The sequence below is a fragment of the Diabrotica virgifera genome, chromosome 2, assembly GCF_917563875.1.
Source record: "Diabrotica virgifera virgifera chromosome 2, PGI_DIABVI_V3a".
Classification (NCBI taxonomy): Eukaryota; Metazoa; Arthropoda; class Insecta; order Coleoptera; family Chrysomelidae; genus Diabrotica; species Diabrotica virgifera.
This window is the reverse complement of record NC_065444.1, coordinates 73786784-73812396: the sequence shown is the minus strand read 5'-3', so window position 1 is coordinate 73812396 and position 25613 is coordinate 73786784. Positions and strand designations below refer to the sequence as shown.

Below are 25613 nucleotides of genomic sequence, written 5' to 3'. Positions count from 1 at the left end.
CAGAGGTAACGTCTAAATTTTACATAAACTTCTTCTTTTTCTCAATGGCCTTTTGCGTAAGCAGTCAACCAGTAACATGAATTCATATATTAAATATTAAAATTATAATGAATAAAATAAAAAACATAATTACTTTTACTATTAATTCTGTGTATTCGTTCAGTAATCAAGTTACAATAATATTTCAGTTCATAAATTGTGTTTTTCTAGATAAATATCTATTTTTCTCGTTTTGTATATTTCACATACACCAATTTTATCAGAAAAGTACAAGTTTCAAACCGCGAGAGAGCGCTACCGTCGAAACTCACAGCCAATAGCATAGGTAATACGCGTGCTTGTCATTTTGCACTACTAGGCTAACATTGTCTTATCTTTTTCGAAAAAGTGAACAATGAGTTTTGGAAGGGACAAATAAAACAAAGTTAACTAATCATATTTATTTGGCATCAAAAAATATAATAAATGTTATTTTAATATTAATAATCAAATGTTGCCTATAACTTTACAGTAAAATTATACTAATGGCATTATTGGATTGCTTGTTTGCTTTTGAGGATGAAGTTGTTATAGAATCAAAAAATTAGAATAATAAACTCTGTATTAAAGACATCAAATGTTTTCAAATATTCTCTAGCCATTCTTTCGAAGATTACAATTTTAAGAAAGATATTAAACAGCAAATTGACGAGGATCAAGTGAACAGAATTATAGTTATGAAAAGAATTGGTTAAATTAGCACAATATTTTACATGCATATACCTACGATTAACCCGGGTCGCTCTGTTAGAAAAAATCTAACACTTTAACCTTTTCCGTAACAACTTGATGAAACATTTGGCAACATAGCTTTACAGTCGTCCGTGCCTCGGGGAAGAGTGGAGTAATGCACATATCCAAGGGTACCGAACAGCGTAACTAAATATGAGAAGAATTGACTTTTGTTCGATAAGATCTAATGATGTGACTGAAAACTTTTCAAAATTTTCAAGTATAATTTTCTAGTATTGTGTCAGATCTCAGGTATCTATACATATCTAAACGATCTCTATATTAAAAAGCATAAATTAACAGTTGTAGGTACTTTGCGCAAAAATTAGCCCGACATACCAGCGAAATTACATACTTTGGTTATATTTTAGTGTTTGTTCAATTTCTTTGTATCTGATATCTTTTATTTTATCGTTTGTTCCGTTTTCGTGTATCCCTCGTGGTAGAAATAGATATTTTTAACATAACAAGTAAATAAAAATACTAGTTATAAAATAAAAATTTGTTTTAAATACGCATTGTTAGATATAATCTAACGCGCGACTGTTTTCGGGTTAATAAAATCGAAAATAATCGTGGTTTTGGAGAGGTTATGTATAAAAGTAAAAATTATCAAAAAAAAAAACAATTATGAACATAGGTTAAATATTTAATATAAAGAAATCTACAACTATACAGCAAAGCAGTACTCACCCTAAGAGATATTAGACGATATAAATGAATTTCGTAGAGAAACAGGGTCTTAAGTAGACACAAGACATTATAAAAACATTTCCAACCATAAACTGAGACTGACATGACGAAAGGGAAGGAAAGTCAAGAGTCGCCAACTGATAAATATAGAATGTGGCATCTAAAATTTATATATGACTAGGATTATGAAAGTGGCATCTAAAATTTATATATGACTATGATTAAGTTAGTCGTTGCCTTTGAAAACGGGTAAGATAAGGATATAATATTAGCTGATAAAAGAACAGGACGCCAACTATTTTACGAAGAAAATAGTAAAACAAAACGCAAAGTTAAGAAATGAATAAAGTCAATAGAAATTGGCACAAAATAATTATTTAAATATAAATTAGTAAACATGTGACGATTATAACGTTACAAAATATAACAGTATTTATGCTAATACAAGGTGATTCAGTGAAATAGTACGATTTGGCAACGCTGTTGACGATAAAATAGAGAAGTTGCGGGCTTGCGACGTAAACGTTGTGAATCTGGAGATTGGGAAGTTTACTTATTATGGAGACGTGGTCGGGTGAACAACACGCATTTGCTGTGAAAGCTTATTACAAAAATGGTGAAAGTTTTGTGCGTATACAACGAACGTTTCCTTTACACTACCATTTGCCACCCCCCGCTGCAGTTCCGTCTAACATGGCTATTAAGACTTGGGTTAGGAACTTTGAAAGTAGTGGTTTAACATCATAGAAAAGAGGTGGCAGTGTCATAACTGCTGAAGTGCCACAGAATATTGAAGCGGTGCGAAATTCATTACACGCAAGTTCTCGAAGATCCCTGCGACGACGAAGCTTTAATCTGGGATTAAGCTATACCATTATGAGCAGAATTTTGCATAAAGATCTCTAGTATCATCCATACAAAATCCAGATTGTGCAAGCCCTTAACGTACTTGATTATCCCACCCGACTACGGTTTTTATGTAGGAGCGTATTAATGAAAACGACAACTTGCTGCATAATCTTTGGATGAGTGGTGAAGCCCACTTTCATCTAAGTGGATATGTAAGTAAACAAAATGTCCACTATTGGTCCGACAATAATCCGCGGCAATTACACGAAAGATCCCTATATTCAGAAAAGGTAACCATGTGGTGTGCAATTTCTTCGTTACGGATTACCGGACGCGGTAACAGTAAACTCTCCACGTGCACATGTTAAATATTTTTTTTTCTTCGAGGAATCAATCATTACAGAAATAACACACGATCTTTCAACAGGAATGGCGCAACATGTCACACATCATGAGTGTCAATGGATTTACTAAGATCGTTTTCTGGTCGTGTTATGAGTAAAAGCGGTGATATTCCCTGGCCACTCCGGACATCTCACTACGCTGCAACTTTCTTTGGGATATCTAAAGTCGAAAGTGTTTCAACGTAACCTCCAAGAACTATCGAGGCTTTGAAAGAACGCACACGGGAAGAAGTGGAAGCAATACCTCAAGAAATGTTACTCAATGTCGTAAACAGCTTTGTACCACGGCTACAAGAAAGTGTCGGACAAAATGGAGGCCACCTTTCCAATATCATCTTCAAGAACTGAATATTTCTTCACTTACACATTAATTTCCATCTGTGTAGTATTCGCGGTGTGCAAGTACTTGGAAGGGATACGAGAAACGATCGTGCGCGAATAGTGGAGAAATCTTGCAAGTTTCTTAAATAATTCATATTGTCAATTGAAATTGTCAAATTGACGTATATTTCATACCTACTGTCATTGAAGAAGACAAATTATATGTTGCTCCACAATATTGATATGCAATTATTATATAAAAGTAAATTTCTTCTTCTTCTTAAGGTGCCGAGACCGCTTGTCGATCGTTGGCTCTCATGTTGCCCAGCATATTAACAATCATTGTCTTATTTACAGCCGCACGAAATAGTTCAGTGCTAGTTTTCCCAAACCATTGGCGTAGGTTTTTAAGCCAAGAAGTTGTACGGCGGCCCACACTTCTTTTTCCCATTATTTTACCTTGCATGACAAGGTGAAGTATGTCATATTTTTCTGGGTGACGCATTATATGACCAAAGTATTCCAATTTGCGCCTTTTAACCGTGTTCACTACTTCGCAACTTTTATTCAAACTTTGCAAAACCCTTTCGTTTGTGACTCTTTCTACCCAACTGATCTTCAGGATACGGCGGTAGACCCACATTTCACATGCTTCTAGGTTTTTTAAAAGCGATTCTGTCAGTGTCCATGCTTCGACCCCGTAAAGTAGTACTGGGAATATATAACATCGGACCATTCTTATGCGAAGTTCCAAATTTAGATCATGACTGCACAGGATTTTCTTAAATTTCATAAGACTTGTTCTTGCTTTGGCAATTCTACTTTTTATTTCTGTACTAGGGTTCCAGCTTTCATTAATATGAGTACCCAGATATACAAGATTACTTACTCGTTCAATTGAGTCATTACCGATTGTTACGTTATAGTTATTATTATTTACGGCTGCCTGTTTACTAATAACCATAAACTTTGTTTTTCTTGCGTTGAGTTTGAGTCCATATATCGCGCAGAATGCCACCATTCGGTTCAATAACGCTTGAAGATGTTCAATTGATCCACTCAGCAACAAGGTGTCATCTGCGTATCTGATATTGTTCATAAGCATACCATTAATGAGTATTCCCTCTTTTGCGTTTTCCAACACTTCATTTAAGATTGTTTCAGCGTAAAGATTAAACAACATTGGTGACAATATACAGCCTTGTCGAACTCCGCGCTTGATTTTTACTTCTTCAGAGCACTGATTCGCAACCCTAATACATGCAGCCTGGCCCCAATACAAATTTGAGATTATTCTAATGTCCCTACCGTCCAGACCGGTAGTTTTGAGAATATGTAGCATTTTTTCATGGCGAACTTTATCAAAGGCCTTTTCAAAATCAATCGCGCACATGAAAACGTCATGATTTACGTCTCTGCATCTTTGAATTAAAACTTGAGTTGCGAATAGTGCATCACGCGTTCCAAGGCCACAGCGAAAACCGAATTGAGTACTTGAGATTCTTTCCTCAATTCTTCTATATGTTCTTTGATGAATTATTCTGAGAAACGTTTTCAATACATGACTCATTAGGCTGATGGTGCGATAGTCGCTGCATTTTGTGGCTCTGTGTTTTTTTGGTAGTACAACAAATGAGGATTTAAGCCAATCTTTAGGAATTTTTCCGCTTTCGTAGATTAAGTTGAACAATTTCGTAAGTATCTTAATGCCCTCGGCACCTAAAAGCTTTAGTGTTTCTACGTAAATCCCATCTGGTCCGATCGCCTTGCCGTTTTTTGCGTTCTTTATAGCGTATTGCACTTCTTCCTTAGTTATTGGAGGACCGCTTATGTCATTTAGCGTTTCTAGTTCGCTTCTTTCATCATCGAATAATTCCTTTATATATTCTGTCCATCGTATTAGTTGACCTTCGATATCGATTATAATTTTTCCGTTTTTATCTTCGATTAGTGGAGGATTACATTTTTTATTCAGTCCTGCAACTTCTTTCAGTTTTTTGTGCATATTGAATGCGTCATAGATACGCTCGTAGTTCTCAATTTCTTTACATTGTTGTTTATGCCACTCTGATTTAGCTGATCTTATTTTTTTTCGAATCATACTGTTTAGCTTTTTGTATTCTGTCAGATTAGCATTCTTATATTTTCTTCTTACATCCATTAAATTCAATATCTCTTCTGTCATCCACTGTTGCTTATTCCTACGCTGATTTTCCATTAGATGGTCTTCTTGGACTTTTTCCAATGTTTCTTTGCATGACTCCCATAATTGTTCTTCTGAATTTTTATTTCCCAATTTCTGAAACTGATCTTCTAATTTATCGGTTACCATTTCTTTCACTTCCGCATTTGAAAGTTTATCTTTGCTGATCCTAGGAGATATTTTGGGTTTTTTAATCTTTTTAAATTTAAGTAATACTTTAGCTGCTAGTAAGTTGTGGTTGGAGGGTACATCCGCTCCTGGATATGTTTTGGAGGACAAGATAGCATTTCTATATCTTTTTGATATACAGATATAATCAATTTGATTTCTTACTATTCTTCCACAAGTGTCCATAGGAGATTTCCAGGTGTAAAGTCGTCGCTTAGGCAAGTCAAAAAAAGTGTTGGATATTACTAATTGTTTTTCTACACAAAATCTAATCATTCTATCTCCACGGTCGTTTCTCGTTCCTAAACCAAACTTGCCAACGACATCTTCTTCACTACCTCTTCCAACCTTGGCATTGAAATCCCCCAATACAATGTTTATATCTTGACTTCCTGTGAGTGATAATAAATAGTCTAGATCTGAATAAAAGCTTTCGACAACTTCATCGTCATATTGTTGTGTAGGTGCATATACCTGAATGATGTTTAAGTCTGTACGATTTGTTTTTATTTGTAACATTATTAATCTATCTGAGTATAGCACGATATTTTTTACTGATTTTGCGATATTTTGTTCTAAAATAAATGCCACACCATTTCTATGTTGCGGACCTTCTTCACCAGAGTAGTAAATTTCATAATTATCTATCGTCATATGGCCAGAACCCGGCCACCTCATCTCGCTTATACCTAAGATATTTATATTTAACCTTCGCATTTCCTTGATCGTATTGTGAATCTTTCCAGATTCAAACATACTTGTAATATTCCAAGTCGCTATTAAACATTCCTTATCTATTACCAAATTTGATGAATTACAGGGAATTCGCTTGCTGACGACTGGGGAAACCCTGCTGTTTCCCACGCCGAATCTTGGATTCCGAGTCCCATGATTAGTAAATATATTTACATTATTAACATCTGTCATCATGAGTTACTAGGGAAGTTATAATCAGGTAGTTTCCCGTTGCTTTCCTGATTCCACTGCCGTTGACTGAATTTTCAGCTCATCCGCCTTCGGGGCCGATTTCTCAACCCCAGGACAATAGAGTGCCCTTCCGTACCTCCTGGTAACGGTTGATTGCTTATACCGGCGCACATTCGGTTTTTATTTAGGTTTAGGTTCGCAGTATCGCAGCCGGTTAAATCATTATTTGATTGTCGCCTGCGACTTTATGGCACCGCACCTGTTACACTAATGACACAGCTGCTGTCCTGTGTCATGTCCTCAGTTGATCCGCCGGTACTTATTTGGCGAAGCCTTATTCGTACCTGTCCTGTATATCTACAGGAACGTTCCCTATCAGCCATTGGGACGCGCCGTGTTGGGGTTAAGGACTTCCCCATCCAGGTCTGTCTTTCACAAAGTACTGAAAAACCCCTACCCAATTCAGAGCTCTTCCTCCATGCAAACTAGACCTAGCACGGTCTAGTTTAATTAAAGTAAATTTAATTAATTGTATTTTGCTTGTAGTACTGCATTCTAATAATTAATTTTATTTAGTATATACAACTGTTTACCTTTTAATAACATAACCTCGATCTTACTTTTTCTTCTTATATTTTTTTGGACTATGGCCTTGACAATTATCCAGCAACCAGGACTAATATAATTGGCTAATATATTTGGCTAATATAATTGGCTAATATAATTAAAAGTGCGAAAAATGTTGCCGAACTATGAAACCAGGTGTCGCTTTTCCGAACTTGCACGGTCTCAATACAGTATATTCTTTTTCCAAAGTCAGTTTGCCAAGTGTCGGCTTTTGAGATTCTTTGATGCCATTGCCGACCATTGGCGTGGAAATTAAGAAAAAGGATCAGTTCATCACACGCATATTTCAAGAAAAATCATATAATTTTTGCATAATTATATTCAGGAAAATCTCTCAATTTTTGGCCAGAAATTGTTTAAAAATTTTTTTAAACAAATTCAAAATATCACCTTTTGTGCTCCAAAAAATATTTTTTTAGGTTTTTGGGTGACTCTAAATAAGAAAGGTACTTTGTCATTTTTCTCAAAAGTTAATAGTTTTCGAGTTACTTATAGGCGATTTAATATCCGAAAAATGCGAAAATACGCGAAAATACGCATTTTGGAGGCTTAAAACTCATATTAAAATTATTATCTTTGAGGTTGTCAAGAGCTTAAATTGAAGTTTAAATATTCATTTTGAAGATTCTGAACAGTAATCGGGTCTAACTTCGATTTAGACCGTTGTTTTTTAACTGTTAATTATGCGCGTCCATCCGATTTTTATGCCGTATACTATTTCAAAAATCTCTTATGTTGCTTTGTTGAAAAACATTTTTTGTTTATTTTGTGTGTCATTCTAAACAAAAAAGGTTTCTTGTAATTTTCTAAGATGTTAATAGTTTTCGAGTTGTAAGCGATTTAAAATCTGAAAAATGCAAAAATACGCATTTTCGAGACTTGAAAACTCATATGTAAGTTATAGTTTTTGAGGTTATCGTGTGCTTAAATTGAATTTTAAACATTCATTTTCAAGATTCTGAAGAGAAATCGGGTCTAAATTTAATTTAGACCGTTGTTTTTTAATTGTTAATTATGCGCGTCTATCCGATTTTTATGCCGTATACTATTTCAGAAATCTCTTATGAACTTCTCAGAACAATGAAAAGAAATATTTTGTGTTTAGAATGGCCTACAAAATCTAAAAAAAATGTTTTTTTTAAATAGTATACCGCATAAAATCGGATGGACGCTCATAATTATCATTTAAAGAACAACGGTCTAAATTGAAGTTAGACCCGATTACTATTCAGAATCTTGAAAATGAATGTGTTAAATTTAAGCTCTTGATAACTTCAAAAATAATAATTTAAATATGAGTTTTTTAAGCCTCTAAAATGCGTATATTGGCATTTTTCAGATCGCCTATAACTCGAAAACTATCAACTTTTGAGAAAAATGACAAGGTATCTGTCTTGTTTAGAATGACCAAAAAATTTAAAAAAATTATATTTTGGAGCAAAAAAGGTGATGTTTTAAAGTTTAAACAAATTCTGCACAAAAAATTAGCTCGACGCCCTTCAGATTTGTTTAAGGGGATATTTTTGAACAGGAATTTGCAAATAAATCGAATTATAAATTTTTTCAGATTGGAACGTCCTCACAATATGGAATATCTACCTATTTTCTTTGTAATAAACTAATAAGTTATAAACTGTCTTATAAACATTGATAAACGTCCTTTGCAGCGGTGTCAACCCTACCCAATTTTTTATTTCGTCGGTTTCGTTTTAAGGAATGATATGTAACAGTTCCTAATTTAACAATTTATTAGATCGTCTTATACTCGATTTTTGTTAATTCCTGAATTCTCGAAACAATTGCATTATCAGTCGTTCCAGTATATTCTTTTTTGAAACGAGTTCACATTGGACGTGCAAATCGTTGATTTTTAATTAGATTAATTATTTATATAGTAGCAAAATATAACCTAACCTTCCAGTTACAACTCCGCCACTGTTGTATGGACAACGACAAAATTTGTTTGTAGATGTTCACAAACAGGTGTTCCGCTGTGCTGTGTTGCAACCAACGATGGCCGAAATACGATGCCAATTTAACGATAGGCAGAGTAGGGAAGAACTAACTAATAGTGTTCTTTTGTTGTTGAATTGAAACGAAATATATAAGTAATGGATGTGACCATCACTGTTTGGTTTTTTATTACTTAAAATTTGATACTTTCAATGTTTAAACTTGTTTTAACATTAAAGCAAATTCTTAATATCTCGTTAAAATCATCAACATGGCAACGTCAATTTCAAAGGGGCTTCTTAATTTTGTCCAGCCTACAGTGTTGCCGATACTCCAAAATTTCTTTAAAGTATAATATACACAAAGTTGCTTCAATTTATTAGTGAAGGCCCATTGAAATTTTAAGTACCTAGTTAACTAATTTATATATTTTTTAAGAATATTTTCATATTATCTTTCTAACAGTGTCATTGAATAACAATTGAATAGTAAAGTAGAGAAAACATTTTCAGAATATATAAACTTGGGAATTTTAGGAAATATATCTGACAACCTTGATTCGAAAGCCGGTCTCTTTGATATCAATATGACTGCTGATTATGTTGGAAAATTATTAGTGGATAAACTGTACATTTTTTTATTAAATTTAATAAAAAGATATTTCTTCAGTCTTATTTTGTTTGTTTGAAATCGTACCGTTTCATTGAATCGCCCATTATAACCTGAAAGCAATTTTCTTCTTTGAATACCGCAAACTTATTTCCATTTTTTAGGTAACATCGCTCGGTTCATGAACCACTGCTGCCAACCTAATTGTGAAACACAAAAATGGACCGTAAACGGTAATACTCGAGTTGGTTTGTTCGCTACGGTTGACATTCCCGCCGATACCGAATTGACGTTTAATTACAATTTAGAATGCACCGGGACTGAGAAGAAGGTCTGCAAATGTGGAGCCCCCAATTGCAGTGGATTCATCGGTGTTAAGGCGAAAAACGTAAGTTACTTCAATTCATTCATTTATCATAAAATAATAATAGATTTGTTCAGTTGTGCATTTTATAGGAAGTACAGGAGGGAAATGTGGCATTATAAAATCGAGTTATTTGATTAATATATAAATAAAACCTTAAATGATGACTTTAGAGCCGTCTTGTAACTTTCAGGGCTGTTCTGGACTGTTTTAGGGGATCCTAAAGTTCTCTTGCGCAATCTGTAATGTTTTTGGGACACTGACACGGGTAACATGCCTGTGTTTCTAGTCTGGAATCTTTCATGACGGTCATGAACGGTCATGACGGACTCTGAAATTTTTTTCTGGGACTGTAATTGAATTTTACAGATGGTTTTGGAGGAATTCAGGAGGGTCTAGTAAATTTCAGGAATGTTCTGGAATGTTTTAGCGGATCGTAAAGCTCCGTTGGGCAATCAGTAATGATTTTAATAAAAGGTAAAGTTTTCAATCCTAATAGCAACATTAATAATATTGAAAAATATTAAAAATATTACTAAAAGATTTTTAAATTGAAAACTTATTGGTCCATTTCCCTGGTGTCACCTCCAAGGCTTCTACAATATGCAAGCCAGATGGATGCTGCAGTGAAGACAAAAGGGAAGGAATTCTAAACGTTGCAATTCACAACCCCCGTCTGCAGCTTGGTAAAGTTCCAACGGAAAATGGACCTAGTTACTCTAAAGGAGTAATACTAATATAAAATAAAAATGTATACCGTTTTTATTCAGTTATAATGCGAAGGCAAACAATCTTATTTTTCACTTAGAACAGGGAGCGCAGTCCAGCAGGTATTTCCCTTGTAACACCTCCAAGGCTTCTAAAGGACCCCGCACAAACCTTATGGAAAATATGTCCCAGTGGATTTCGTTCATACTTTGGGAAAATACTCTTTGAAGCATCCTGATAAAAAGTTCTCATGGGCACAACTCAATCGTATGAAGGATTTTCAAGATATAGAGGTCCAAATTCGAAAAATTATAAGATTTACGGGGTATTCAAATTCCGTGAGTTACTGGTTATTTGGCAACATGTAGAAGTTTGGATCAAGGAAAAGTACTAGTAGTCTAGGATTTTTTCCTGGCTATCCAATGGCGACCTTTACTTTGACCTTGACCTTCAACGGACGTCATCTTCTAGAGTTGCGAGGGTTTTAGGCATTAAATTGATATAAACAGATTACTCATGGGTTTTTGGGATCGCAAAACACGATGTCCTCCGGATGACGTGGTGGCCAGGGCCACTTCAAGGGACGTCATCTTCTAGAGTTTCGATGGATTTCGGCATTTAATTGATGCAAGTGAATTAGTGGAGGGTTTTTTGAGGTCGCTAAACACGAATATGCCACCAGAACCGACTCCCGGAGCACCTGGTTTCCAAGGTCAATGAAAGGGGCTCCTGGAGTTTCGAGGGTCTCTGGTACTACATTGATGCAATCGGATTAATTATAGGTTTTTGAGGTTGCTGAACACGAATACGTGATCACAGTGTGATTCGTGGGTCGGATCTGATAGTGTATGCATGTTCAGCAACCCCAAAAACCTAAGAGTAATCCATTTGATTCCTCCGAAACTCCAAAAGAGAACCTGTCTTAGGCACCAGGTGCTCCTGTGTCTGTGCTGATCACGTATTCGTGTTCAGCAACCCCAAAAACGTATAACTAATCCGTTTGCATTAATGTAGTACCTACCAAAGACCCTCGAAACTCCAGGAGCCCCTTTCATTGACCTTGGAAATCAGGTGCCCGGGAGTCGGTTCTGGTGGCATATTCGTGTATAGCGATCTTAAAAAACCCTTCAGTAATTCATTTGCATCAATTAAATGCCGAAGACCATCGAAACTCTAGAACAGCGGTGCTCAAAGGGTCGATCGCGATCGACCGGTCGATCGCCAAAGTTTTTGAAGTCGATCGTGATTCACGGAAAAAATACAAATGGAAAAGACGGGGCTACGCTGACAGTCTACAGGAACTAAAGGGTAAAAATAAAACAATTATCGATATGATGAGCGCAGTAGGTACATTTTTTTGTCAACAAATGGAAATTATTGATTAATCAAATGAACAGAAAGAATTTAAACAACTTTCCATCGTTGAAAAAAAGGGTACCCGCTCATTTGAATTATGTTTATTACCAGACGGAGCTGCAAGCAGTCCATAGCGAATTTGAAAGACGCTTCGCTGATTTTAAAAAACTGACAGATATTGTAATATTCATGTCTAATTCATTTTCTTTTGAAGACGTGGAAAAATTGCCAGTGAAATATCCATTACTTTCAATATGAAGATCATTTCCATCCAAAATGAGGTACTGAAAATAATTTGGGATATACACCTTAAGTCCAGAGGGACCGATACGAAATTTTGGTCTTTCGTATCGTCTGACAAATATCCGTCTTTGAGAAAAGTAGATCTGGAGCACACAGCATTCTTTGGATCAACATACTTTTGTGAGTCTGCCTTTTCCCAAATGAAAGTAGTGCCATCAAAGTATCGTAATCGGCTGATGAGCATCTCTTATTATGCTTGTGTTTGGTCCTCGGTAATTACGTAATATCATAATACTATAAAAAAAAACTCTTGGATGATATGCAGTGACATGCATCAACCTTCAAATAAAATTAATATGAAAAACATGACTTTAATTACAACTCCCTGTAGTTACAACTTTTTATCAAAGAGAAATGTGCAATCAATTTTTTATTTTCAAAATTGCTTTATTTTACTAGCAGTCGATCGCTGGACACAATGCAGTTTGTGTGGTAGATCCCACGCAGTACAAGTCTGAGCACCACTGCTCTAGAAGATGACGTCCCTTGCAGAGGCCCTGGCCACCACGTCATCCGGAGGGCAATTCTGATGGCATATTCGTGTTTAGCGATCCCAAAAACCCATGAGTAATCTGTTTATATCAATTGAATGCCGAAAACCCTCCAAACTCTAGAAGATGACGTCCGTTGAAGGTCAAGGTCAAAGTAAAGGTCGCCATTGGATAGCCAGGAAAAAATCATAGACTACTAGTACTTTTCCTTGATCCAAACTTCTACATATTGCCAAATAACCAGTAACTCACGGAATTGGAATACCCCGAAATCTTATAATCTTATAATTATCTTATAATTTTTCGAGTTTGGGCCTTTATATCTTGAAAATCCTTCATACGATTGAGTTGTGCCCATGAGAACTTTTTATCAGGATGCTTCAAAGAGTATTTTTCCAAAGTATGAACGAAATCCACTGTGACCTATTTTTCATAAGGTTTGTGCGGGGTCCTTTGCAAGCCAAATGGATGCTGCAGTGAAGACAAAGAGAGGGAATTCTAAAAAGTTGCATTCACAACCCCCGTTTGCAGCGTGGTAAAGTTCCAACGGAAAATGGCCCTAGTTACTCTTTATGAGTAATACTAATATGAAATAAACTAAAAATGTATACCATTTTTATTCAGTTGCAATGCGAAGGCACAACAATCTTATTTTTCACTCAGAACAGGAAGCTTAGTCCAGCACTCTGAATCGACGATTTTTGGAGTCATCATCGGAGAGGCGTAGGCCTGATGCTCTCTGACCAAACCATGAAAGTTTATCCACACACTGCAACTGACGTGTATGGATTAGGTGACTAGCGTCATCTGGCAATACACGTCAGTTGCAGTGTGGGGATAAACTTTCATGGTTTGGTCACTTCGAGCAGAGAGCAGCAGGCCTACGCCTCTCCGTTGATGACTCCAATAAGAGTCGAAAATCGTCGATTCAGAGTGCTGGACTGCGCTCCCTGTTCTGAGTGAAAAATAAGATTGTTTTGCCTTCGCATTGCAACTGAATAAAAATGGTATACATTTTTATTTTATTTCATATGTATTAGTATTACTCCTATAGAGTAACTAGGTCCATTTTCCGTTGGAACTTTACCACGCTGCAGACGGGGGTTGTGAATTGCAACTTTTTAGAATTCCCTCCCTTTGTCTTCACTACAGCATCCATTTGGCTTGCAAATTTTTGAAGCCTTGGAGGTGTTACTAGGGAAATGGACCAATAAGTTTTCAATTTAAAAATCTTTTAGTAATATTTTTCAATATTATTAATGTTGCTATTAGGATTGAAAACTTTACCTTTCAATTGCCAGATGACGCTAGTCACCTAATCCATACACGTCAGTTGCAGTGTGGGGATAAACTTTCAAGGTTTGGTCACTTCGAGCAGAGAGCAGCAGGCCTACGCCTCTCGGATGATGACTCCAATAAGAGTCGAAAATCGTCGATTCAGAGTGCTGGACTGCGCTCCCTGTTCTGAGTGAAAAATAAGATTGTTTTGCCTTCGCATTGCAGCTGAATAAAAATGGTATACATTTTTATTTTATTTAATGATTTTAATGTTTTCTGTGGCACTGGCAGGGCTAGAAGCTTGTGTTTCTAGTTTGGAAGCTTTCATGACCGTTATGGGCCACTAAATTGCTTGAGAGCAATCTGGAATATTTTAGGCTGCTCTGGAATAGTCCAAGATAGCCAGGTTTGTTTTGAGACTGCTATTATATGTTAGAGAGTATCCTGGAATACTTCTAGGCAGTAAGTTTTGTTTGGATGTTGTCATTGAATGTTTCAAAGACTTCTAGGCGAGTTTCAGGGCAGGATAGTAGTTTTTAGGACCGATGTGGAATATTTTAGGAGCTCTTGAAGCGCTTCTGAGAAATATATTTTTAAAGCACATTTATTGCTTCAGAGTTTCCAAAACATTCCGGGACTCCAGACTGCTTCAATTTTTGTTTTAAGATTGCCAAGGGATATTTTAAGAAATTTTAATTACCCATATTTAGTATTTTAAGGATCTCAAAAATGCTTCTTGGAATGTTTAGGTGCGCTGTAATACTTTAGGGTAAGTCTGTTTGTCATGGAGTGTTTAAACGCATTCTGGGTCCCTTCATGATTGTCACGGAGTATTTTAGGGGCTCTAGAAGCGCTTTAGGACTATCTGTAATGTTTTTAAGGGTTTATAAACTGCTGCCGACTCTTTCATCATTGTTCTCCCTCTTACTCTGTTATATTTTATATCTACATATTAATGTAACAATCTTATATTTTCAGGATTCCGCCGAACTGAGAAAACCAAAGAAAGAAAAAAAGAAAAAAGAGCCTGAGAAACCAATGGAACTGCCACCCTGTTACATTTGCCAAAGAAAAGGTCGCGTTAGTCTGTGTAATAATAAAATTTGTAACAAGGCATATCATTTAAGATGTTTAAAACTAAAGGAAAGGCCAGACAGTAAGTATACAATAAAATAATAGATATTTATATCCTTCAATGAACTTAAAAAATGAGAAAACAAACAAAAAGCTTTACCTACATCACAAAATTGACATTTCTAGGATGCTTATATACATGGTGTAACAAAAATACAGGTCATAAATTAAATCACATATTCTGGAACCAAAAATAGTTCAATTGAACCTAACTTACCTTAGACAAATGTGCACATAAAAAAAGTTACAGCCCTTTGAAATTACAAAATAAAAATCGCTTTTTTCCAATACATATATCGAAAACTATTTTAAGTTTCTTATTGAAAACGGACATGTGGCATTCCAATGACAGGAACATCTTAAAAAAAATTGTATTGAAATTTGTGCACCCCATAAAAATTTTATGGGGGTTTTGTTCCCTTAAACCCCCCCAAATTTTTGTGTATGTTCCAATTAAATTATCATTGTGGCACCATTAGTTAAACACATTGTTTTTAAAACTTTTTTGCCTCTTAATACTTTTTCAAAAAGCTAGTTTTTATCGAGATATTTTGAATATTTATCAAATCCACCGCATATTTGTATACTGTTAAGTACGATTAAAGAGACCTGATAATTAATATGAAAATTTATTTATAAATTAAAGTTTGATGTATAAAGTAGATGTATATTTTGAACCATATTAAAAAATAAGCCACATCTCGATAAAAGGTGCCTTATCGGAAAAATACTAAGAGGCAAAAAAGTTGTAAAAACACTATGTTTAACTATTGGTACCGCAATAATAGTTTAATTGGAACGTACACAAACATTTGGGAGGTTTAAAGGCAAAAACCCCCATAAAATTTTTATGTAAAGATATTTAAAAAGAACCCGCATCTCGATTAAAACTGGTTTATCGAAAAAATAATAAGTGGCAAAAAAGTTTTAAAAACATTGTGTTTAACTAATGGTACCACAATAATAATTTAATTACGTACATACAAGTTTGGGGGGGTTTAAGGGAACAAAACTCCCATCAAATTTTGATGGGGTGCACAAATTTCACTAAAATTTCTTTTTAAGATGTTCGTGCCATAAGAATTCCACATGTCCATTTTCATTAAAAAATCTAATAGTTTGCGATATATCGGAAAAAGTCGATTTTCATTTTGTAACTTCGAAGAGTTGTAACTTTTTTTGTGTGGATATTTCTACTAAGGTAAGTTAGGTGCAATCGAACTATTTTTGGTCCCAGAATATGTGATTTAATTTATGACCTGTATTTTTGTTATGGGCCGGCGTAGCCGAGTGGTAGTGTGCTAGGCTAGCGTGCCGGTGGTTTGGAGTTCAAATCCTACCGCCGGCAAGAACAACTAGACATTTTTAAAATGTTTATAGGCCCCAGGTCGACTCAGCCTGAATAAAATGAGTACCTTGGGTAAAACCAGGGGTAATAATAGGCGGTTGAAGCGTAGCACTGGCCCTGTTACCTTCCTTGTATACCTTAGGCCCTAGATATAGCAGACTACCCTGCTATACTCCCAAAGCTACGCGAGCGGTATAAAACGGGAGACTATTATTATTATTTTTGTTACACTCTATATATATCACTCTGTAACAATTCGAATAAATTAGTTTTAAACTCATCTGATTTCTTTTATAGTTATGTATATTGACTAAATGCATTTTCAGGTAAGAAATTCGTATGCCCGTGGCACTATTGCAACGTTTGCTCAAAACGAACCATCCGATGTTGTGTTAAGTGCTTGAATTCGTTTTGTCCATCACATTCAGAGGGAAACGTCCGTTACGACAACTTGATGGGTTTCGTGTGCCACACGCACGATCCGACAAATGTAAGTGTATCCAAAAATCTTTATATCGTGCACTTTCTTAGCTTTAATCACAATCTGTCAATTACTTATCATTGTAACATGTAATAGGTTGTATTTCTTGATAGAAGTGACAATTACAGTTGACGATTGACATACTGACTGTGCAGTAGAGGTCAAGTGATAACTTGTTGAAATGAGTTTTTGATTTTCTATGCAGGACTGTTTTGTTCCCGAAAATTGACGAATTTGGTTATAAGATGTGGTATCTTCAAGTACCGCAATATACTACTGAAGTACATACAGTCCCTGGCCATATTATTATGACCACCTATGAATTTTTACAAAAATCAACTATTCCACTAGAATAGAAAATAGAATAGAAATATGCTTTATTGTCATGAAAAATTGTACAATTTTATCGACAAAGCTTATAAGAAGTCAAGACAACAAAACAATAACAATCCAATTTACTAAAATTACATAAATCGTCAATATATTTACAATAATAACAATAATAATGAAGTTAAACAGAAGTAGTCAATTGCAAAATTTAAGTAAATTGCAAATGCATAGTCTACCTAGTAATTAATAAGTTTAAAAGTTAAGCTGCTGCATATGACACCCAAATATAGACAAAAAAAAAATGATAATAAAAATACTACTTGTGCAAAGGGTACTGTAATTTCTTAGTTATTGATTAAGAAAATCTTCTACTGAATAATATGGTCTTTCAGATAGGTAGGCTTTTGTCAGTTTACGGAATTTGGGGAAAGATGCTGCAGATTTAAGTTGTAGAGGGAGATGATTGTAAAGTTTTTTTGCGGAATATAATATAGATTTCTTTACTAACTCAGAGGACGGGGTCGGCATATAGACGTCAAACGTAGAATTTCTCGTGAAGTAGTCATGATTAGGTCTTGGTGGAAAGACATGTAGATGTTTACGAATTAAGCAAACAGTTTCTAAAATATACAAAGATGGAAGGGTTAAAATTCTGTGATCTTTGAAGTAACTTCTGCAATGTGTTGTTCTTCTGAGGCCAAACAGATATCTAATTGCTCTTTTTTGTAATTTGAAAATACCATCGAATTGGGCAGCTGTACCAGAACCCCAAAAAGGAAGACCATAACGAAGATGTGACTCGAACAAAGAAAAATATGTTATTTTGGAAGATGCTAAATTGAGTTCATTCGAAACAGATCTTATAGCATAGCAAGCTGAGGATAGTTTCTTCCTTAACAAATCGATATGGTGGGACCATTTAAGGTTGCTGTCTAAAAAAATACCAAGAAATTTCACAGAATCAACGGTACTGATCTGGCTGTTATTAAGAGGTAAGGGTTGAAGGACTCCTTTATAAGACAATGCTACTGTTTTATCTACGTTAAACGAGAGTAAATTAGAGTCAGACCAGGTTTTTATTGTAAGTAGATCAGAAGTTATAGTAGCATGAAGAGTTGCAATATTTGAGTTGCTCCAAGTGATACTGGTATCATCAGCAAAAAGAAAGATTTTTCCATCGATTTTTAAACTAGTGATGTCATTAATAAAGATAAGGAAAAGTAGAGGACCCAATACTGAACCTTGAGGTACCCCACATACAATGTTTTTGAGACTAGAGTCTGTATCATTTGCTCTAACCAGTTGTTTCCTATCATCCAAGTAAGATTGGAACCAATCTAAAGAAATACCTCGAATTCTGTAGAAATTTAGTTTTCTTATCAAAATGTTATGATTTACACAATCAAAAGCTTTGGCGTAGTCACAAAAAACGGTGGCAGTGTGAAGATTATTGTTCAGTGCTTGATAAACCTCATGTAGTACAGAAAAGATGGCATCAGTGGTGCATTTATTATTTAAAAAGCCGAACTGATTTTGTGATAAAATGTTGTTTTCAACTAGAAAGGACATAAGTCGGGCTTTTATGAGTCTCTCAATAATTTTGGAGAGTACCGGTAGTAGTGCAATAGGTCTATAATTGCAGGTATTAGATATTTCACCACCCTTATGAAGAGGAATAATGATGGCTGTCTTCAGGCACTCTGGAAATTTACCTTTCTCAAAGGAATCATTAATTAGTGAGATGAGGACTTCTAACACATTTTCTGGGAGATTAGAAAAAATTTTTATCGATAGACCATCAGTACTACAGGAGGATTTGCTTTTGATACTATTGATTGTTTGGATCAGTTCAGATTTATCGACTGGTTTTATAAAGAATGAATTCGAGACCTTTCTTGAATTAGGGAGATAAGCAATGGGATCTTGTTGTGGCAAAATAGTTGATGTAATATTTTTACTCACATTAACAAAGTATTCATTTAGATTTTCAGGGTCTGGAAGGGAAATTGTTTTAGCAGTGTGGGTTTTATTTCGAAGATCGTTTATTATGGACCAAGTTTCTTTTGCAACACTTTTTGAGCTTCCCAAACGGTTATGGTAGTAGTCTTTTTTAGCTGATTTTATAAGTTTAAGATAGGTTGCCCTGTACTTGGTGATATATTCAGTGATAGAAACGTTGGTAGTAAATTTCCTGATATAGAGAAGAGAACGCATATTCTTGGAAGATATTCGGATACCTTTAGTAGTCCAGGGTTTGCGATGTTTTGGCTTAATTGCAATTAAAGGAAATGCTTTATTGAAGATACGGACAAGCTTATCCAAAAAAGTACTGAAATTATTATCCACGTCCATAGCAGGAAAGCGCCACTCAGAGGTTAAGCATAAATTTTGGAAATTACGAAAGTTCCGGGTGGAAAAAATCCTGCCTAAACGTCGGGTTTTCGAGGAGGGTTTGCTCAAGATATTAAACTTCGTATAAACTGCTTCATGATCAGATAGTCCAGCATTAATAATTGTAGAGTGGACATCAAGAGGTGAAAAATCTGAGACAGTATAATCAATTATGGTAGATGAAGTTTTTGTAATCCTTGTAGGAGAATCAACGTGCATTGTTAGACCATACGATTCAAATATGTTGACCAAGGATATTTGTGTAGCACTAGCAGCAGCATAATCAATGTTAAAGTCCCCGCATAAAATTTTTCTACTTTTATGGGGCAGGTCATCTAACAAATTTAGCAGGTTCTGAAAAAATAGTTCCACGGAAGAGTTAGGTGATCTATAAATGCAAATAATATAAAGATTAAGATTCTTATTGTAAATTAACGAAAACTCAAAGAAGGCTTCACTTAGCAGAAAGTCATATTTTGTTACCGAAGAAAAATCATTGCTCGTAGATAGAATTAGGGTGCCTCCGTAAGCTGAACTTGGACGATCATACCTAGCAATTGTGGTGTATTTTTCTACAAAAAAAGGCTCGTTGACTTCAAGCCAGTGCTCTGTAACCGCAACTACCGGGGGAAATCCTAATTCCTCTAGGAACAAAAATAATTCATCAGTTTTGTACCTTATAGAACGAATATTAATCAGAACCATGCTAAAGTTGTTATCACTAAAACAATTTGAGGATTCTAGTCCCTCAGAACACGTCGTGATGTTTAAAAATTTCGTTTTGGAGAGGCAGCGGAATAGTAATTTCGGTGACATTCCCTTGATTTCTGCAGGTGAATAATTCTTTCAGAAGTGAGAAAGGATCTGTAAGCATCAAGATCAGCTTCCACCTCATCTGGACCAATCCTATAGGCATTGTTAAGTTCCAGCAGAATTCGTCGTAGATCTTCAGTCTTAGTGGGAAGTCCCTCGGAAGCCAAAAAGAGTTTAACGCTTGTATTGGTAAATCCATCGTAAAACACTGAAGCTGGTTGGTCGTGTAGATAAGCAAGATGAAGTTTAATGGCTTTTAAGATATCCGGTTCCCTTAATCTGGCTAGAAGATATCGACTATTCGAGTTATTGGTTAATCTAACTCTTGGTGGGGTCAAAGGATCCAGATTTATCGAAGGTTCTAAAGTATCCTTCTTAATGAAATTTACAGGCGAATGGAACGGATTCTTAGATTTACAAACTTCGATGGCCTGCTTGTCTGTACTTATGTTTGTGTTTTCTACTTCATCTTTGTTCTTGCGAGAATTGGTAATTGGATTTTCCAAGGTGACAGGACTTCTGAGATTCTTCGGATTCTTATGTGACTCAGATGAAAGCGTTGGTTCAGAATTGGATGATTCTATAGACCATCTGATGTTAACACCAGGTGGCCAAATTTCCTTATTAAATAATAGGTTAATAGCTGTTCTAGATTTTATACCTATTTTGAACGAAGAGCCAGTTGCTGTGTCGGCATCTTTAAGGAGTGTGTAACATCTAATGTATTCCTTAATGCCTAGCCTCTCTTTGATATAGTGCACAACTTGTATAGGGGTGTACGTTGGGGTCAAGTTACTAATAACTACAAAGTGACATTTATCTTCTGTAATTTTTGGCTTTTGCTCTGGACTTGGTTCGAGATGTCGGGGCTCTTCAGTTTGGATACTTGCGGTGGCATAAGATGTATTTTTCTTCAATATCTCTTTTTTAGTTGGTATATTAGATAGATTTTTTGTAAGACTGCTCATTTGATTTGACATTTCACCGATATTTGAAGAGAGCCTTTCTAATCCCAACTTAATCTCAGTTGAATTTGTGTCTTGGATTTCAACCTTGATAGTCTCATCTGAAGAAGAGCCGAAAAAAACTGACGATATATTAAAAATGTCGTGTTCCATCTGCCTTACAGATTTTAAAACCTTCTCAGGATTCAGCAGGTTGTTTAGTTTGTGGATCTCGTCAATTTTTTTCGTAAGATAGTCCAGTTTGCCGTCATTTTTAGTTAATAGGTCATAAGTCTCGATGAAAACAGGCAAATTGTCATTTAGTTTTTTAGTAACTTGAATTAAGGCCTCAAAGTTCTCTAAAGGTATTTGATTTTTTGATAAATTTGTAATTTTGTCATTTAAATAATTTAAACTTGGAGAGTCACATACGGTACAAAAGAATCTAAGGTGAGAAGACTTTTGGTCCAATAGGGCTTTAGTGATGGTCTTGTTTAATTTTGTACATTTCATACAGAAGTTTCTTTGGCAATCTCCATTACATCTTAACTGGTTGTATTTATCCGAGTCAGAATATTGTGTAAGACAATGTTCACAAGTGTACGTCATTTTCAAGGTTAGATGTGCAAAAATTAACTAGGTCGATGTGATGATGGTAATAAAAATTGAAACACTTACAGCTAGTATTCACAACACATAAATCAAAACAAATAACAAAACTTGTAAACACAAGAAAACAAATCAAAACATACATCCGTATACTTCCACTGCTGGTAAACGAATGAAGTACGTTTTGTTTAAAATATGATTTTTAAATTTAATTTTGTTATGCAATGTTAATGTTATGCATTAACTATTATATTTAATAATAAACAGCAATAAAATATTTGAAAATATTACATATTTATATTTCTTTAATATTTTATTCAACTTCTGACCTTAATCAGATGGAAAATATTTGGGAGCTTTTAAAACAAGAAATTTCCGATGAAAAGGTCACTAATGAAATTGTTTTGATTAAAGAACTAATATATCGTTGAAACCACAAAGGGGGCTCAGCAAAATATTAATAAATTACAAATATGTGATATTTTCAAATGGTTTATTGCTGTTTATTATTAAATGTATTATATTTAATAATAAACACCAATAAAACATTTAAAAATATCAAATATTTTTATTTTTTCAATATTTTGCTGAGCCCCCTCTAACTTTGATTACAGCTAGTACCCGTCTTGACATACTTTGAATGCAGTTAAATTTTTTTTGCTTTAATTTGTCATTGTGGTTTCAACGATATATTAGTCCGTAATTAAAACAATTTCGTTAGCGACCTTTTCATCGGAAATTTCTCGTTTTAAAATTTCCCAAATATTTTCCATCTAATTAAGGTCAGAAGTTGAATAAAATATTAAAGAAATATAAATATGTAATATTTTCAAATATTTTATTGCTGTTTATTATTAAATATAATAGTTAATGCATAATATTAACATTGCATAACAAAATTAAATTTAAAAATCATATTTTAAACAAAACGTACCTAGTGAAATAGTTGATTTTTGTAAAAATTCATAGGTGGTCATAATAATATGGCCAGGGACTGTATATTACTGAAAAATAGCAAAATTAAATCGATTTTACTTTATGAAAATTTTAAACGCGCGAAAAATTTAAACGCGGTTATGAAATCCCAGAGTATTAAAAATTTGTCTTAGATCCACAGAGATTTATAATCCATATATTATATTGTTCTAAAAATCTAGAAAGGCGCTAGGTATGGCAAATCTAGCGGTAAATATTGTAGAGAGCAATAATTATCAATGAGAATATTCATACAATAGTTCATTTATAATGCAATGAGATTAGTCGTGCATCACAAATAAACAAATTTTATAACAATCAGTTAACAGATCCTTTTTAACTGCCTTAATATATTACCTACGAAACATCACAGATAATATATACTACAGTCCCTTCGTTACTTACCTCTATATTTTATACAAATCCAACTGGTTGTCATCCAGTCCTGAGCTTTGTTTAAAATTTCAAGTCTCTTAAAACGCCATCTTACACTCATTGGAAAGTTAGGTTAAGGGGACTTTTACTTTCTGAATTTAAGAACATTCCATAGTATTTTAGTATAATAGAAATACTAAGAAATTCGAAATAGAAACCAAATTATAGCTGTATTTATAACGGGACCTACCTAAGCACAGAATAACTAACCATACAAAAGCGAGACTCAGGCCCAAAACTTTAACATAAATTTCATGCTCATGCGTCACGTAACTGGTGCAACCTCACTTTTGCGACTGACAGTGACAGTTGTTTATAGTTAAATTTTATATTTATGTTTTATTTTATGTTTAATTTATTTTTCTAGTTACATTTTATATTTCTTATGTATTTAATAACTATTTGTCAAAAATATTACATTATTTGGAATGGCCTATTCCTTCATCAAGGAATAGACCATTCTATTCCAACATCAAGTTCTATTCTGTAACTGGTGCACAAGGTCAAATATTTCGGTCCCAACAAAATCAATGGAAACGACAGTCAGATTCGCTTCTGTATAGTTGTGTGACTTATAAGTGTGACTTAAGTTAAAACTTGTTTTTGTACAAAAACGTTCGCAACGCCTGCACGTGTGCAGCAGCAACTCGACAGTTGGGTTCTAGATCTTATAGAGCGAGCACGTATTTTATGTTATTGAAATTTATCATAAGTTATTGTTTTGAAAATCGGAAAATCACTTAATCTGGTGGTAATTTAAAAGGCAGTCGAAGTAAGGGGACGCATCGAAATAAGCATAGTATTAAAAGACAATAATTTAAAGGTAATCAGTTTACTGCAGAAAAAAATTTTGAATTACCCAGTTCTTCGGCAAAAAAATTAAAATACTTAGTGACGCATTCGCTTAGTGATGTACCTTTTGGGAATAAAAATTGGAGTAATAAAAAAACTCATATTGTTTACGCCAATAGAAGGAGCAACGAGACTTCAAAAGAGGGCAGAATTACGCCATGCAATTAAGAGACGGCATGTACAGTTTTACTGGGCAGTGAGGGCACCTAATATGCATCAGAAATCGTTGATTAGAGGAAAAAAATTAATATGATAATTTTATTCGATAAAATTACAGTAAAAATACTTTAAAGGCGTTTTCTCGAAATTACCGTTTCAAAAAGTTTAAAAAACCCAACCTTTTTAGTGCAGGGTATACAGGCCATAAAGATATAAAAAAATACTTTTTAAAGGTTTATTTATTAGTGTTAAGTCTCTGGAATAAAAAAAATTGTTACAGAATGAAAAATGTCAAAAAAGTGTCTTCCAAATTAAAATACATCTTTTAGAAAACGCCCTCTGCAGTGGTGAAAAACAACTAAAAGTGTCAAAAAAATCTTTTTTGTATCCGCTGGGAGAGTTGACATGGAGGGGATGTGATACGTCGACAGTGCTTCTCATGGTGGCATAATTTGTAAGCCGTCCCCACGGGCGATAAATTCAGCTCTTTCTCTTTACTATATTTTCTTACCTTAATAATGAAATCCACCTTTTCTTTTCAACCAGATGCTTTGGAAACACAAAGAATCTACATATCCCTCTGTCACTATAGTGTTTACAATCCAGGGCAAAGCACATTACCATTTTTTATTATACGAAATACAATGGTTCACAAAAGTTCCTAACCTTTGCTTGGTGAATATCACTAAAAAACTATATTTCATAGAAATTTAAGACCGAATTATGGTGGTATTATCTTAAAAACACTATACTTAAGCATAAAAAGCAGCAGAGGAAGAAAAATTTCAACTTTATAGGAATTCAAAAGGCTTGAGATTGGGCAACTCCTGGCCTTTCAACGATTGTTTACAAAATATCAATGTGAGACTCGTGACGTCACACTTCGGCTGCCAGCCTTAAAATCTCTTCGTATTTTTCTATTTTTAAATTATATTTATGCATTATATCAGACATTTTCTACCATATAGAGTATTTATAGCAAATTTCTATTAATGTATTGATACTACATTAGCACAAAATTAATAGTAAAATTTTAAATAATATCTTGTTTTTGTAGATCACACATAAAATAAAGCATACACATCAGATTGTCCCCCGCGACGTTAGAGTGTACCAC

General features: G+C 34.6%; 1 protein-coding gene across 3 annotated transcripts in view; it reads left to right on the top strand.

The window, feature by feature from the left end:
* LOC114329479 (uncharacterized) overlaps positions 1 to 25613 on the top strand; it is a 147650-nt gene that overhangs the window by 112158 nt on the left and 9879 nt on the right. For all 3 annotated transcript variants that reach the window (XM_050643787.1, XM_028278599.2, XM_028278601.2), the window contains 3 exons: positions 9690 to 9913; positions 15004 to 15181; positions 16834 to 16997. In XM_050643787.1, the coding sequence (XP_050499744.1) occupies positions 9690 to 9913; positions 15004 to 15181; positions 16834 to 16997 (566 nt within the window). The remainder of the gene's footprint in view (positions 1 to 9689; positions 9914 to 15003; positions 15182 to 16833; positions 16998 to 25613) is intronic.